This window comes from Eublepharis macularius, chromosome 2 (genome assembly GCF_028583425.1).
Source record: "Eublepharis macularius isolate TG4126 chromosome 2, MPM_Emac_v1.0, whole genome shotgun sequence".
Classification (NCBI taxonomy): domain Eukaryota; kingdom Metazoa; phylum Chordata; class Lepidosauria; order Squamata; family Eublepharidae; genus Eublepharis; species Eublepharis macularius.
The window spans coordinates 198,631,168-198,647,129 of NC_072791.1; the positions used below are offsets into that span (position 1 = coordinate 198,631,168).

General features: G+C 41.3%; 1 protein-coding gene across 1 annotated transcript in view; it reads left to right on the plus strand.

The window, feature by feature from the left end:
* The window catches only part of ERICH2 (glutamate rich 2), a 37,616-nt gene extending 22,597 nt beyond the window's left edge, over nucleotides 1–15,019 (plus strand). Inside the window, exons 11-14 of the mRNA XM_054972395.1 lie at nucleotides 4,449–4,687; nucleotides 10,351–10,408; nucleotides 11,074–11,145; nucleotides 13,564–15,019. Of these exons, the coding sequence (XP_054828370.1) occupies nucleotides 4,449–4,687; nucleotides 10,351–10,408; nucleotides 11,074–11,145; nucleotides 13,564–13,679 (485 nt within the window). The 3' untranslated portion in view covers nucleotides 13,680–15,019. The remainder of the gene's footprint in view (nucleotides 1–4,448; nucleotides 4,688–10,350; nucleotides 10,409–11,073; nucleotides 11,146–13,563) is intronic.
* Nucleotides 15,020–15,962: the final 943 nt, after the last annotated feature.

The window sequence follows — 15,962 nt, forward strand, 5'->3', positions numbered from 1 at the left end:
CTACCACCAGTTAACCAGGGGTACCTTTTTATTCAGAGTAATCTAACTAATTAATTGATTTAACTGCAACCTAAGTTAAATTATTTTGTCAATCAAGGCTTTGGGTATGTAATAAAATAACGTAATAAAATAAGACTACATTTGTAAAGTATCTCTTCACAGGTTTTTTTATTCTGTGTGGGGCATCAATAAGTGAAAGGCATGGATGTTATTATTTAAGGAAATCCTGACTTTAAAGTGCAATTGTACCTCATATTATCTTTTTATGAGCTAAACTCCCGTATCATAAATAGTGAGTGATGTCATTGCTCACTCAGCTTTGTAAAATAAAAGATCAGGTTGAGGTAGATTTTTAACCTTATGAGGACTGACTGAAGGTTCTGATACAAGTGAAGTAAGCAATGGAAAAAAATACACCTAGTGAGTGAACTTCAGAATCAAGTCCCAGTGACTTTGTTATATCTAGGCTCCTGTTAACAGATTTAAAAGAGCACCATAGAAACTGAACAGCAGGTAGCTTTGATTTGTGTATCTGAACTTTTTTCAACTGTTTCCTTTTGGTTAAGGTTAGGATTGTGGTTTGCTCAGTGTGCGTGTGTGTGTGTGAGAGAGAGAGTGTTTATCTTCCATAAATTTTCCATAAATTCTTCTAATGATAAATTTGACTTTTCTTATTATGCTCACAGATTAGTAAGAGATAAAGATGATGCCATTTTGGACAAGTGAAACAAACATAACAGTGCTTGAGCCATAGAATAGTAATATTTTTGAGCCATTGTGTATCTAAGCTTCTTTGGCAAAAAAAATGCTGTGCTATCAGTTATATGGGCAACTAATAGTGCAGTCTTAGTAACACGTTACTGGGAGTAAGACCCATTAAGGAGACTTGAATAGGATTCTGATTTGATTTATTTATTCAGAAAGCAATGGATTGCTTTCTAAATCAGCAAACAGATTATTTTCTGGGTTTCTTCAATTATTGCAGTCCAGTGATTTACTGATACGTTTTTGCAGAATTGATGTCTTAGGCCATTGTACAATGAACAGTAAGAAAGATCTTGCTGCTGAGTCAAACCATTGGTCTATCAAGGTCTGTATTGTTTACATGGACTGCCAGCAGCTCTCTAGGTCTCAGGCAGAAGTCTTTCACCTACTACTTGATTTGTTGAACTAGAGATGTCAGGGATTGAACCTGGGACCTTCTATATGCAAAGCAGATACTCTGCCACTGAGCCATGGAGCCACGGAGATGCTAATTTTGTTAAAACAGTCTTGTATTTCCCATCTAAGTTTATCAAAAGCATAATGTGAGTTCGGTAAAGGATCTCCTCAAAGTGGGGTAAGGTCAATTCCAGCAAGTATCTTTGCAGATGATAGTCAAGTAGTATTGCAACTTTTCACTAGATCTAAATTAGTGTAATACCGCAAATGTTATCTTCAGTCAGTTTCTTAGTCTGCTGAACAGTTACAAAACTATGGAATCCTCTGATAAATTATATTCAAGTGTTAGCCTATGTATACAGAAATCTTAATGTGTTTCCTTGGGCAAGGGAGACAATAAGTAAAGGGCCATTTGGCCCAGAGAAGCTGAGCTTTAAAAACTGAAAGTTGTAGTGTTGGTATTTGGGTTTGCTTTTCTTTGCAGACACCTCACCTTAAAAAAAAATATTTTACCAGTTGATGGCTACTTGAAGATTTCTAAAATCATTCAACTCTTTCTGTACTTCCAATTAGTACTACATAAAGTACATTATGGCACTCTGTGATGGGCAAGTGGAAGCATTGCTAAGTGCCCTTATGCCCTATTTCCTTGAGATGTCTGACAGCCTAGATAGTCTAGGTCGATTAGAAGGCTTGACAGAGTTTAGTGTGCAGTTTGACAATGCTCTCTTTTCTCTGTACATCTGCATTGGAGTACAGAAGGAACTGAATTTTATTTAATTCAGTGAAAAGGACCTTCAGCATTTTCTTCTATTATTCCCATTGTGATCTAGGAAGATCACATGAAAGCTTTAGATAACTGTGGCCTAATGTAATTAATTATGTTAGAGTTGTTGCTTTAAATATTTAGCTAAAATGTGAGTTCCAAAAACCATTATATTTTACCAAATCCCTAATATATTCCAAGAACCGAAGCCTATTTTACCTTGGACAAAGCCTCAAAGAATAAGTTTTTCTTTAGTAAGCAAACTTGAAAGGGCAGATGATGTAATTGTATATAGTCTGCTGTTATTCTTTCGCTTTGATTTTTTGCGCTTCTTTCAATTACTAAATTCAGCGGTGAATGCCCTAGGATTCCCGCAAGGTCTCCCATCCAGGGACTGCTTAGCTTTAGTAAGGTTGATGCACGTCTCCAGCCAATCTGATAGATGGCCTGCTATGGATCTGCCAACATCGAGTATGCAAGGATTTTGCCATCTGCCCCTTTCCATTGAAGCCCTCTATGTTCTTTGAAAAGCTACTCATGTAAGTCAGAGGGCCCTAAGAAGAAACGTGAGAAGTGGCGTGAAGGACTGCAACCAGAAGAAGGAATTGACAAATACATGTGCACTCTTTCAGGATTCACTCCAGAAATGGAGGGGTGCTTTCAGCCAGTTTCTTCTCCTGGCTGTAGTCTCCTTCTGTCACATCATGTTGTTCTTGAGGGTCTTCTGACCTGGTGCAAAGAGGTCTGTAGTGAAAAAGGAGGGAGAAGCAAAAATCTTTTCTACAAACTTTCTCCATTTATGGCTGTATGAAGTGCATCCCCATAGAGTCTATTTCATGTAACTGAAGTATGAGTACTTTTATTAGTATAATATACCCTGGCACATGTATGATTATTTTTATATAACTCTACTGCTAGCTTTAAGCTTTTACTCTTGGTATTCTGAGAGAATCCCCATTCATGGAAAAGATCTTGAAGAAGGTTAACATCTCCTCTTCCAGCTGAATGGAGGGTCCTCAATATAAGTATGGGTCAGAGAAGAAACAACCATTTGGGGACAGGAAGACAGAGGGGAAAGAGTTGGTGTTTGCTTATGGTGAAGCATCTGTGGGGTGCACGTCTTCTCCTTCTGCCTATAGAGCCTATAGATAGTGGGTCTGTTTCTTTGTAGGAATGTTTCTTTTCCTCCACTCATGGTCCTGCCTGCATATCTATAAGAGACTGCAAATAGTATGAAGATCTTTGCCAGTGGTGTAGAAAGAAGAGAGTTCTGTAGAGGCCTGGGTTCAGTCCCCACTTGCCCGTGAAGGCTTGAACTCAACTGGGAATGGGATAAGTCCAACATTTGTTGCCTTTTGCTCCTTGGGGGAAGGCAGGCACAACTATGATTAAATCATCAATAGCTAATAGTGGCTGGCTTATGCCACAGTATTTTAAGCATTTATTTATTATTATCTAAAATAGTTCTAGGCTTGCCTTTGCCGCCCCCGCCCTGCCATTGCAATAAAGAGACAGACACAAGAGCTGGGAACTAAAGGACCACTTTATTAAATTACAACAACCCAGCTGTCAACATGGCAAGGGCCTAACTAGCAGTACAGGCCAGTCCCTGGGGTCGCTCCTGGATCTCTGCCCTGACCTGTCTGTGCGAGCCCCGCTGCCCTGGGTGCGAGCCATCCAAGTGCAGGGTTGGGACCCGGCCAGCCAGGTGAAGTGGTCCCCACCCCTTAAAGCTCCAACTGCCCAGCCATGAAGCTGGGGGAGGACCGGCTTGTCTAGGGGTTCCCCACCAGGCAGTCTGTCCTCACAACTGAACCGTAAAGCATCCAGCCACTCCTGACAGACCCCAATTACCCACCAATGGGGATATGCCAAGGGTGCCCACCGTCCTACTCACTTTCCCCAACTTCTAATCTATCAACTAGGGAATGAACCACAGCTCCACTGTAAGCCAATTACCACAACCCATAGGAGCAGTGCAAGGTAGGCGAAAAACTCCTCCACCTGTGTGTCAGTTGCAGGAAGAAGAGAAAAAATTCCTACCTGGCCCTGGCAAGCAGTGAGTGGCTAGACCTGCACTGTCATAGGCCGAGCATGAGGTGCAACTGGGCAAGAGAGGGGTGGAGTTGCCTTATACTGCGTCCAGGTCTGCCCCCTCCAGCAATCCTGGAGCCTGGGAAAGTGCCTTCTGCCTCGTCCTCCTCCGGAGAGGCAAAGGGCAGCCCCCAGCCATAGCGGCTCATGCCACTGGCCAGGAGGACTGTATGCTCTCAGCACAGTTAGGCCCCAAGGAGGGTGTTCACTGTATTGCACAGATGCTTGATACCATTCATCTTACCCGTGTCTAAATATTATATGACATGGGAAGTGGCTAATAGCAAACATTTCAGAATATGTCATGAAACCCTCACAACTGTCATTTTTTTTGTATTAAGAGCCTTTAATTAATATTCCTGAGTGACCAAACCTCTGCTCATTGTCATTGTCTCTTACCCTCTTTCTGTGTGATGTGCATGTGTAGGTGAAAAAGAAGAAACTTCCAAGAATGTTGAAAAGATCCCCAGCAATGAGGTCAGGACTGGTACCCAAAGCATCTGTGTGGATAAGCAAAGTGCTGATGTGGATAAGCAAAGTGCTGATGTGGATAAGCAAAGTGCTGATGGAAAGCCACCAGATAGTTCAGATGATGAAGAATGCAACTATGAGATGAGTGGTGGTAAACCAGAAAAGAGAACTGCACCACTAGAATTAATGGGAGAGGTACAGTATCATCACCCCGCCCCTCAGCCTTGCTTAAACTAACAGACTATCTTGCAGGGGGGAAGGTTGCTGAGCTCTTCCTGTGATACGGTATAAAATTCTCAAAATTTGATCACAATATGCATGATTGTCTATTTAGCAAAACAGGGCTTGTGGAAGGAAACAGAATATAAATAGTTATGGCATGGATCCAAACACGATGGGACAAGCAAAAATTATATGATGAGAATTCTCTTGCCATGTGAATGCATAAATAATTGTTTTGTTTTGTTTTGTTTTGCTTACCCTCAGTGATCCCTCCTTCATGCCCAGTGTTATAATTGTTGTTTTTATGTCTTTATATGTTTTTAAGCTCCGGCTTTAACCGTTTTAATGATGTGTTTTGTTCAATTGTAATGGTTTTATAAAGTGATTTTAGTCTGTATGTTTTAATTTGTTACCCATCTTTGTAGCCCTTATGAGAACAGAAAGGCAAGATACAAATTTTGTTTAACAAACAAGCAAACAAATAAGCTATTTTACTCCTCAGGCTGATTGAGTGCCTGCAACTTGAATGTAACATGGGGTTGGTGAGACTGTAACTTTTTATAAGTACGTGACTATATTCTGGCAAAACACACTGCTACATGGTATAATCCAAAACAGAGTTAATCCTTATAAGCCCATTGAATTGAGTGGATTTAAAAGGGTATGGTTATACTTAGGATATTGTACTTTTTATGGCAACTTTCTCATTACTTCAACTTCTGGCCAAACTATAAGCAATATAGCATATATTTTATATATTTTAATATATGCTATTCTTTTATTTTGGTTTATATTGCCTTAATCAAATCAGAACAAAAGTTATGTTTAGCCATGATGTTTATCAAAACTTCAGTATCAAAATGCTTAGGAAGATGCATATAGGAAAAGTCCCCTGAAGCTGAAGACTGGGAAACTTGCCCTGGCTTTTTTATTATGCCTTCCTTGCTTTTTTCACTCTCTTCAATACGCACCTCAATGTTCTTTGAAATAATTTAGACAGAACAATAGATTAAAGACTCTAAATGAACATATTTCAAGCCTCAAATCAATAGGTAACACTCTGGATTTAAATACAATTTAAAATGTGTTTTGGCAAAAACATTTTGTTCAAAAAAATCACAAAATCAAAGTCACAGCATTAGTATTCTCCGATAGAATGGTTTTAGATACTATTTGTCTTAATGAAACTTTTAAAGTACATATTTTATGCACATTTGATGAATAAAGCATAATCCTAAATGAAGGAAGTATTCTATCTAGACATGTCTTGTGCAGAAAGATGGGTTCGTATCAGATAATATTAAATTGAATCATATATTCACTGGCTGGCTTTGTTTCTTGATCAATATTTATGGAACTAATTGGAATAACCGAAATATTTAACACAACATCCAAAAATGCTGATAAGCACAAATGTCCAATAATTGCTATTAAAAAGTTAAATGTAGAATGTTCTAAGACAGCAACATATTTCAAAGAGAGGAAAAATTAAAAATTCTTGGAGTAATGCAAAGCATGAATTACTTTCAAAATAACAATTTGTTAAAAACGCCACAAAGACATTCCTGCATTATTATTGTTAGATAACTAACAGCAGAATCCTGGGGGAGGGGTGAAAATGCCCTGGAAGCCAACTAGGAGTTACATCAGTGTATCTCGGACTTACGCCGGTGTAACCCTCCTCTGACAGTGCAGCAGCCCGATGCTGCTTCACCCAGAGTCCCCACCACTGCTCAGCCATAGCGACTGGACGCAGGTGTAACCAGCAAGTGAGTCCATGTGCTGATGGGCTGGGAGGGTGTTGTGTGAGTTAGTCAGCTCCCTAAGCTGTTCTAGGCACAGGAACACCTCCAGCAGCAGAGGAAAGTTACACCATAAAAAATGATGGCGTAGCCCAGAGGCACCCATTGTGTAGGGCCTGTTCCTGGCCCCACTCAGGCAGTCCGGAGGACCAATCCACTCATGCCCCGGCAGTGGCTGAGCCCCCTGCCCTGCACCCAATCACCTCCCTGGGCACCCTACATAACCTCTGGCCAGGGTGCCCAGGACTCTAGGTAAGTGGGGAGGTAGCTGGAGGCTCTGCCTGAGAGCTCCCTACCATGGGGATTTAGAGCACAAGGTGGGAGAGAGTGCTTGCTGTGACAGGGCAAGAGTGAGCAGGGGGAACTTAGTGAAATTTGGGGTGCACTTGCACTCATATATGGGAGGAGAGCCTTATCCAGAATGTCTGACTGACATCTACCACCCAAGTTCCCTTGTAGGTAACCCATCCCCTGAGTCGTGGCACCAACAGGTAAGAAGGAACTGGGGAGGCAGCTGCCCTGGTAAGTGGCCTGTCCATCCCGTGGATGCCATCCAGTGATTGCAGAGGGTCCAGGGTGCCAGAGTGCCAGAGTGATGAGCACCTCCTCAGCAGGGCATGCCTGAAAGCAGTTCTTGCCCCCCTCATCTGCATATAGAGAGACCTTTGAGGTGGCTGGAAGGGCAGGGATGGGGAGGTGGTGTGCCTGGGTGGTGGTGGGGCACAAGGGCTAGTTGGAGGCCCACCATCAGCACTTTACAAGGCATCAGCCAGGCCATGGAACTCCTGAGGCCCAGGTGGAGATGTTGGGGAATTTGTGTTCATTTACCTTTGTGGATATGTGTCAAATAATATACTAATTCCAGTTAGTTCAATAAATGTTACCAAATATTACCAAAATAAATATTTGAATGAATATACAATACAATTTAATTCTGTCAGGACAAGATGTGTGTGGATTTAAAAATTCCTGATTGTTTTTGTAGGAATAGTTACAGCTAGCGTTTGGCCTTATGTACCAGAATGTGCATACAATGGTTATCCCTAAAGTTTTATTAAGACAAGTGGTATCTAGAATCATTCCATGGAAAAATATTAGTATTCCAATTTTGATTTTGCTGTTCTAAAAAACAGAATCACAACACTTTTTTTGCTTTGGTCCATTTTAAATCAAAGTATTGATTTGAAGCTTGAGATGTGCTCCTTCCAGTGTTTTGATCCATTATTCTGTCTTAATTATTTTGAGAGATACTGAGCTGTGTGCAGAAAAGAGAGGGGAAAGCAAGAAGGGCATTATGAAAGCATCAAGAGTTTCTTGGAGTGGCATTTGGAATGTTTTTTTCATATGCTCATCTGAGCATTTTAGTGTAACAAATCTTTTTCTTGCAATTCATCTGAAGTCCATCTCTTTTCTAAGCCAGACTGCGTAGCCTATTTCTTTTTTTAGTCTGAGGTATGATATCAGGAATCTTTTTAGACTGTCCCAGTATCATACTGTTCCCACTGAACAGTAGCATATCTTGGTCCTACTTCACAAAGAGAATAACCTCTAGGCAGCTTTGTGTATTATTTCATAGCCACTGAAGTTTTCAGCCAGATTCCAGATGTCTGTCTTAATAACGCTTAAGCATACTTATTTGGTTTTCTCCCATTACCCTACCTTGGCATCTGACCACCTGGATTCATGGCACAGTAACATTGAGACTAGGCTACTGTAATGCACTCTACATTGGTCCCCCTCAAAGTCAGCTCAGAGACTTCAGGTAGTGCAAAACGCTGCAGCTCATTTACTTTCAGGAGCTAGATGGGGCATGCATTTCACTCCCATTCTGCAGTCACTCCATTGGCTTCCTATCAGTTACCGGGCTCAATTCAAGGTTATGAATAGACATGGGCACGAACAGAAAAAAACCACGAACATGGTGTTTGTTGTTCGTTGCCATCCACGAACAACAAACAGCGAACATTGACGAACATGATCCTGTTCACGAACATGTTCATTATTCAAGGTGGCCCGCAGGCTCTCCTCCAGCCATCAAGATCCCTACCGCACCACTCCCAGAAACCCTACCTGAGCAGGCAGCAGGAAATGTACCAATAATAAATAATAGCTTGGCCCCAGAGCCTGGCAGCAGCCCTGGAACTTGAAGGGGTAGATCCCTACTGCACCACTCCCAGAAACCCTACCTGAGCAGGCAGCAGGAAAGGTTCCAATAATAAACAATAGCTTGGCTCCAGAGCCTGGCAGCAGCCCTGGAACCTAAAGGGGTAGATCCCTATCCTACCACACACAAAGAAAATTCAAGCTCCAATGCACTCACCCTGTCTAACAGCAGCTGTCTCTCCCTGAAAGCCAGAGCTAGGAGCCCCCTCCCCCCGGTCTTTTCCTCTTGTAACAAATTTGGAGCTCCAGTCCACACTTGGAAGGAAAACCTGCATATCAAGATAAATTGGGTTTAGATTGGGGTTTCCAGGGCAACAGCAGGAGTTCAGAGAGATTTCAGACAATCCCTGCCTAAGTTGCCAAGGGAATTAATTGCAGGTGCCAGACTGTCTGGCTTGATGAACAGCAACGAACAGCAATGAACGAGGCTTGCAATGACCACCTGTTCGTTTAGAATGGAGCCTCATGAACAGCTTGTTCGCGAACAGCAGATTGGGCTGTTCGTGGGGTTTTTTTAGTTCATATTGCTGTTCATGCCCATCTCTAGTTATGACTATCACCTTCAAAACCCATCATGGCCTTGGCCCCTCATATCTGTTTAACCGCCTCTCCCCCATGGTCCGCCAGGCAACTTTGCTCATCTGGTCCAGACCTTCTGCAGATACCACCCTGCAGTTGGGCAATATCAACAGCTGCCCACACATGCACTGTCTCTGTGGTGGCCCCCACTATATAGAATAGCCTGCCTGAGGAGGTCAGGAAAGCTTCCACTCTCCTGGCTTTCCTCAGACTATGCAAACCTGAATTATTCAGGAGAGCTTTCTACCCAGATTATAGGACTGTGTCATAAGAAATAGCTCAGAGAGATGCCTCAGTAGGGATGGATACTAAGTGCTGTGCTATTGGGTATTGTCTGTTGGTGTAGATATGTCCCTACTAGGGAGTTTCCATGCCGCTAAACGTGTCGTGGAAATTAATTATGCTTTGTTTCAGATATATTTCATCTCTCTGCTCTGCTTTATGCTTGTTTACGTTTTTTCTGCTACCATTCCCTATTGTGTCTGTTTCTCTGAATGTCCCAACTGTTGTTTGTTATTGTACTTTGCTCAGTGCCATGTCCTATCTGTCGATTATATTGTATTTTCACTCGCACTGTGTAATCTGCCCTCGATCTCAATGAGAAAGGTGGATTATAAAAAAAATAATAATCATGTGCATGCAAAAACTCAGAAGGCAGTTCTCGGTGTATGAATAGCAGGTGTCTGATACGGAAGAACAGGCAAGTTTAAATACTGTTGTGCTCAGTTTCTGATTCAATTGACCATATAGGCAGGTTGATTTCCAATTGCATTTCAACTTTCCTAAATCGATGTGTGATTTGAGTCTGAGATATTTTGTGTGGAGCAGTTTCCAAGATACTCAGCTGCCACAATTTGGAAACATGATAGGACAGAGAGCCTGTGAAGCAGGAAACTGCACGGTTTGGTATTAGGGGTGAGGAGGAAATTCAAAAATGTCATACATTTTAAAATGAATTTATTTTAAAGGCAGCATTTGTCTATAAAGCGTTATTTTTCTTCAAAGGTTGTTAGAAACTGAATTTCTAGATTTGAGGGAAACAACTTTGCTTTATATTAACCTCTTTGCTTTCAAATGTATTTTTCTATATAGTTTCTGAAAGCAATAATGGAGCAGGACTACACTCTTGCAAAAAAACTTTGTCAAATGAGTAAGTATGCATATAACTTACCTGATTAGTATGGTTTCTTTGTATCGCAGTTTTCTAAGTATGAATTAGGAAGCTATTCACTTAGTACATTAATTTATGTCTGTTTCTCTCTACACAAGACATCTTACATGAGTAGGATCAAGTGAAAAATCTTACGTTGTTTTCCCATTTTGGATACACATGCACTGCTAGGGAGACAGAGTACACTTGAACATAAGACCACACAGAAAGTAAGTCACTTGAACGTCCCTGTGTAAGATGTCTTGTATAGAGTTTAGGAGGGTACATAGGCAGCAGTATTAACAACACTTTCCTGGGAGTAGATTAGGTGGGTAGCCATGGTGATCTGCAGTAGAATAGCAGGAGACCAATAAGTTTAAGCTTTCGAGAGTCCAAGCTCCTTTCTTCAGATTTCAGTATGAATGGAGGTCCCTGAGCTTGACACTTGAAAGCTTACACCCTGAAAATCTTATTGGTCTCTAAGGTGCCCAAGTCCTACTGTTTCTTGGGAGTGAGCACAATTGAATAAAATGGGATTTACTTTTGAGAGCTTAGAATTGCTCTCAAAATCTCCTACATGAAATATAACTCGAGTTGTTGGAGGGGGGAGATTTTCCATTTTCTGTGTCAACATTTTAACATTTCTCCTCCTCATCAAATTCCAGTTCTTATATATGAACCTCAAAATCCTGAAGCCCAGCAATTTCTTCCACTTATTGAGCAAAAACTGCAATTAGGTAAGTTTAGTTAAGAAAAAAATTAACTGTTGTATACCGCATTACAAGGAGCTACAACCTGCTCCCCAGTCATGTGTCTCTGCTTGACACGTTCCATTTACTGTAGTTAATACCAGTGTACGTGGCATGTGTAAAACAGCTTTCTGAGTTTAGCACAAGGCTAGCATTTGCACTCTGAAGGCAGCTATTTAAGAAAGATTAGCCATTAGTAGCCATAAGATATGAGAAAGCAGAAGTTAGGACACTCTAGGCATATATGTCTTTTTCCAACTAAGGCTAGAAAAAAGTATTGCTGATTCTAGGCAACAGTTCCAAAGATTTAGATGGCTGTTCTGTGCAGAGATGAAGAAATATTTCAAGCACCACCATAAAAATTGCAAATGCCCTGTCAATAAACTGCTGGAATTTTTCCAGACTTTTTCATAATCAAAATTGGCTGTTGAGGTAAGGGGAAAGCCAGACAAGCTTCCCTCAGTTACTCAAGATGGATAGGAATATAACAGATTTTTTTAAAAAAACATAATTTCCAGAAGATCACTGTACATCAGTGAGAAGAATCTTTCAGCAATGCCATTTTTATGGGTATGTACGACCTCACAGAATGATGTCAGCCTATTTGGGGTATTGTGCAGCTTGAGCAAACCATACAGTGCTACAGGAGTTTCATGTATGGCAGTATCTCTGTGATGCAATAGAGCCCTATTTTATCAAGGGTTAACATGACAACTAACAGCTCAGTCCTGCCAACAAGGTGTACCTGAACTGAGACTATTCTTCCTTCCAGTTATCTTGTCAAGGTCACTCAGCCAAGAGAGCGGCACTAATTAATTTCAGAGTTGGAAGAGGGGAGAAGTGAGCAATGATATGATAAGTCTAGAAGATTCCCAGAAGCTGGGCATTCCATTGGGTAACACCAGTCAGGAAGCAGAGCAACCAAAACTCTATAATTGGCGTAGGATCCCAGCTTGGGAGTACTTTTGGCTTTGCTTTTCCGCTCTGGGGCTTATGCTGCCTCCATTTGGTGAGGCCTTATGCTGTTGCCTACAGATCTGTGTAGGGCACCTTCTGTAATTCTACCAAGAAGATATAGGCCACTAGCCTCGAAAGCCCTGTGATGATCCAACTAATTGTATGTTTGGAGTGGATTTCCAATCCTGCTCCGGGTGCCATCAGTAATAGATAAACCGGGTAGCTTTGTTATTTTCATTGCTTCAGATCTGCTGATGTACTGGTTTTATTTTTAATTGCTTCATTAATCATTCAGTAAAGTTTATATTTTGTTACAGAAGTCTTACTTTTGAGTAAGACTACCTTGGAACCGGTAGAGGTTATCTGGCAGCTTTGCCAGGGTTTGTAAGGGAGAAAAGGGGTTCCTCTGGCTTCCAGGCATGAGGAGTCCGAGGAGCAAAGACAAAAAAAACCCTTGCCCCTCTCTGAGCTCAGGCCGTGCTTGGCGGGGGGGGGGGGGCAGGGGAATGTCACAGTTTCCCACAAGAGGGAGTTGCTTACAATGTGCATATAGCCATCTCAGCGCCACTTTCTGGGATATGAAGGACAGGATGGCAGCACCACCAAGCAGTGAAAAGAGGAAGCCCAACCAAGGGTTCTGTCCAATACGTAATGAAGAATTGCTGCAATCCAGCTAAATAAAGCAGGAGTCCTGCGGCATCTTAAAGAGTAAGAAAATGTATCCTGGCATAAGCTTTTGTGAGTCAGAGTGTGGCTTGAAGTGAGCTCTGACTCATGAAAGCTTATGCCAGAATAAATTTCCAAAGTCTTTAAGATGCTTTCAGGGTCCTATTTCATTTTTATTTATTAAAGTGGCTACCCATCTAAAATCCAACTGTAGTTCATGTGGAAACATATTTAACTAGGCTTAGAAATCCCATTGTGAGTTGAGTCAAGCCTCTTCGTAATTGTTATTAATCAAGATCTATATTCAAAATACTCAAAATACAATAATACAGTTGTTCAAAAGATACAGGAGCAACAGCCCAAGACTAATGCGAGATTTAAAAACACTCCATGGTCAGAGGGAAGGTATAAGAGACAAAATATCTTTGACAATAAATATATACGGAAATGACATGTAACTTAAGCTGTTAAATGAGTATGCTGCATACAGTCCATAGATTATGAAGGCCATTGATTTCATCATTGGTGGCAAGAAGTCAGGTCCTCTGCTCATCTTCCCACTGCTGAAGCAAAACTCACAGGAAGTTGCATGCCTGTTGCTTTTTCCTTTAGATCTGGGAACCTCCTAGATCCGAGAGGGACTGCATGGCTGCTGCTTGTACCAGACATAGGGCAGAAAAGAGGATGGATGGGACAGTTAATGCCCTCTGGGGATGTGCAAACCTCCCCTGTGCCATTGTTAGTTCTCAAGTGACGCTTTCGTTCTCTCAATTTCCATGTTAGAAAGACAACGGGAGGCTGATGGTGAAGGGAGCACTGATGACAGTGAAGAGGATACTAGCAATACAGAAGACAGTGGGACTGATAGTGATACAAGCTCCGAAGATTCCGATACCTAGGAATTTGGGAATGCCAGGAATGAGTGCATTATTTTAAAATATATATATTATTAAACCAACTGGTTTTAATATGTACATTTCAAAGAATTTCATTTTATACCATGTTTTTTTCTACTTACATTGCCTCAGTGTTCCAGGACTTCCATCTGGCAGTTATAGTAGCATGCAAACTTGTTTACCAGAGATGTAACTGCTGAAATATATTTTTATTTGAGCAATTTGGGGGATATAAATCTATTGTATGTTTTATTAATTATGTACACCTGATTCCACAGGAGAAGTTCAGTTGATTCTGATAGCCTGGTTTTTTGAGGTTAGCTAGCTGTGAGGTTAGCCATGGTCAGGGGTCATTTCCTAGAAAAAGAACTGCAGGAACTCATTAGCATATCTCATTAGCATATGCCACACCCCCTGACATCACCGGAAGTGTGTTAGACGGCAACATCCACCCCTCAGGCCCCTTTCCGCAAAAATCTCCAGGTATTTCCTTAAAGCAGAATGAACTCAAAGCAGCTTACCCTCCTCTGGAGAGCCAGCCCTGCTTGCACCCACACACTCACTCACTGTCTCTCACAAGTAAAGCAGCAGAACAGAATGAATCCAAGCAGCTTACGTTCCTTTGGAGCCCAGCACCACTCGGCTTGCACTCAGAGGAAAAAGAATCATGTGGGCGGGGCCAAAACCCACGTGACCTCTTTTCAGATCTACCGGAATGCTGTTCCTGTGCGTTCCGCCTCCAAATGAGCCCTGGTCATAGTTAAGGGATTTGCACTTGGGGCACATACAGATTTATCAGTGGTCATTGTTGTTTAAATCTGTCCCCTTGACCACTGTCTTCAAAGGACTTAACGTTCCTCTGTTTTCCTGTCTCCCACTTCATGCTGTCTTTTAACCCTGGTATTAAAATGTACATTTATACTGTCTCAGAAAATAAGAACTTGGGTGGGCAGTTCTAAGTATCCCAGAATCGTATGCACTATCAATTCACTTTCCTTTAACAGTACTTCTTGTGGGGTTTTTGTTTTGTTTTGTTGGGCAGGAGGTTTGAGATTTGAGTTTGATTGAGTAATAGGGTTGAAAGACTGAGCTGATTGTTTGCAGTGCAATCCTAAGCAGAGTTGCACCCTTAGTATTAGACTGTTAATCAGTTAATTGAATTATTTTGTAATGCTAGCACATATGAAAATCACTAAGCCTCTTCTTACAAGAGATGTTCCTCTTTCACTGTCATAAATACAGAGGAAGAAGCCTCTTCCCAGATGGTGCCTACTACAAAATGTGTATGTGTTATAAGCAAATACAGTGTACTTTTTTCCTTTTGGAATAATTGTTTTATTCATATGCAAAGTTATGCAGATTTAATCAATAAATCATCTTTGTTTCGTCATGTGCATTTTGTAATCAGGTGACTGCTGCAGCAAAGTTATCAAGTTAACCTACAGAATAGAATTATAAGAGTTCACAGCCCAGATAAAAGCCTTTGCAAATACAGCACTCCAGGTGAAAATTTAGAACTGCTTCATCAGAAGATTCTGTATAAAATTCATTAGTTTCTTCTGGAATATTTGAAAGGGTGGGTTGCTTTTTAAGCCTGGGGAAGTGGCAGAGGACAGAGTACCACCTTAGAGCCACGTATAGTTGAGGAAGAGGTTAATAAATCTGGCCCTAGGAAAACATGGGGAATTTTCTTTCAAATTGTGGCTATTAGGACACAACTAAGCTAATCTGAAAATAAAAATGAGCACAAGATAGATCATCATTGCTTGGTAGAGGGCAGCTGATATGTAAGCAATAAGACCAAACTAAAGAGAGATACCTTGATATTGTTAAGTAGACCTGTCAGCCAAGGAAGAAATGGCATATGAAAGAGAGATGTAAAGAAATATTGGTAAATTTGGTGGAGATTCATGTAGCATAAAAGAGATGATCTTAATGGCCCTTTGGATGAGTATCCCTTTCCTTGTTTATCCCCGTTTTCTTTCTGGCAGTCCTGCCTTTTGGGGATTTTTCCTTTATTGTAAGTATGGAGGCGCATATGAGTGTATAGTTGAATGTAAAAAGACCCCAGAAATCTAAAGTCTTTAATTAGGAAGAACTTTTCTACATGGCTAAAATTATGCAGGCAATAAGGGGAGGTTGGTGAATTTAAATCTTGCTGTGCTGAGGATTTCCGAATCCCTGTCTTGGATGTTATGAGATGCAGAGATTCAGATATATGGAAGCAAGTAACTCTCTTGTGACAGTGACTAAACACTGGTTAAATGTTGATGGGCCAGATCCCAG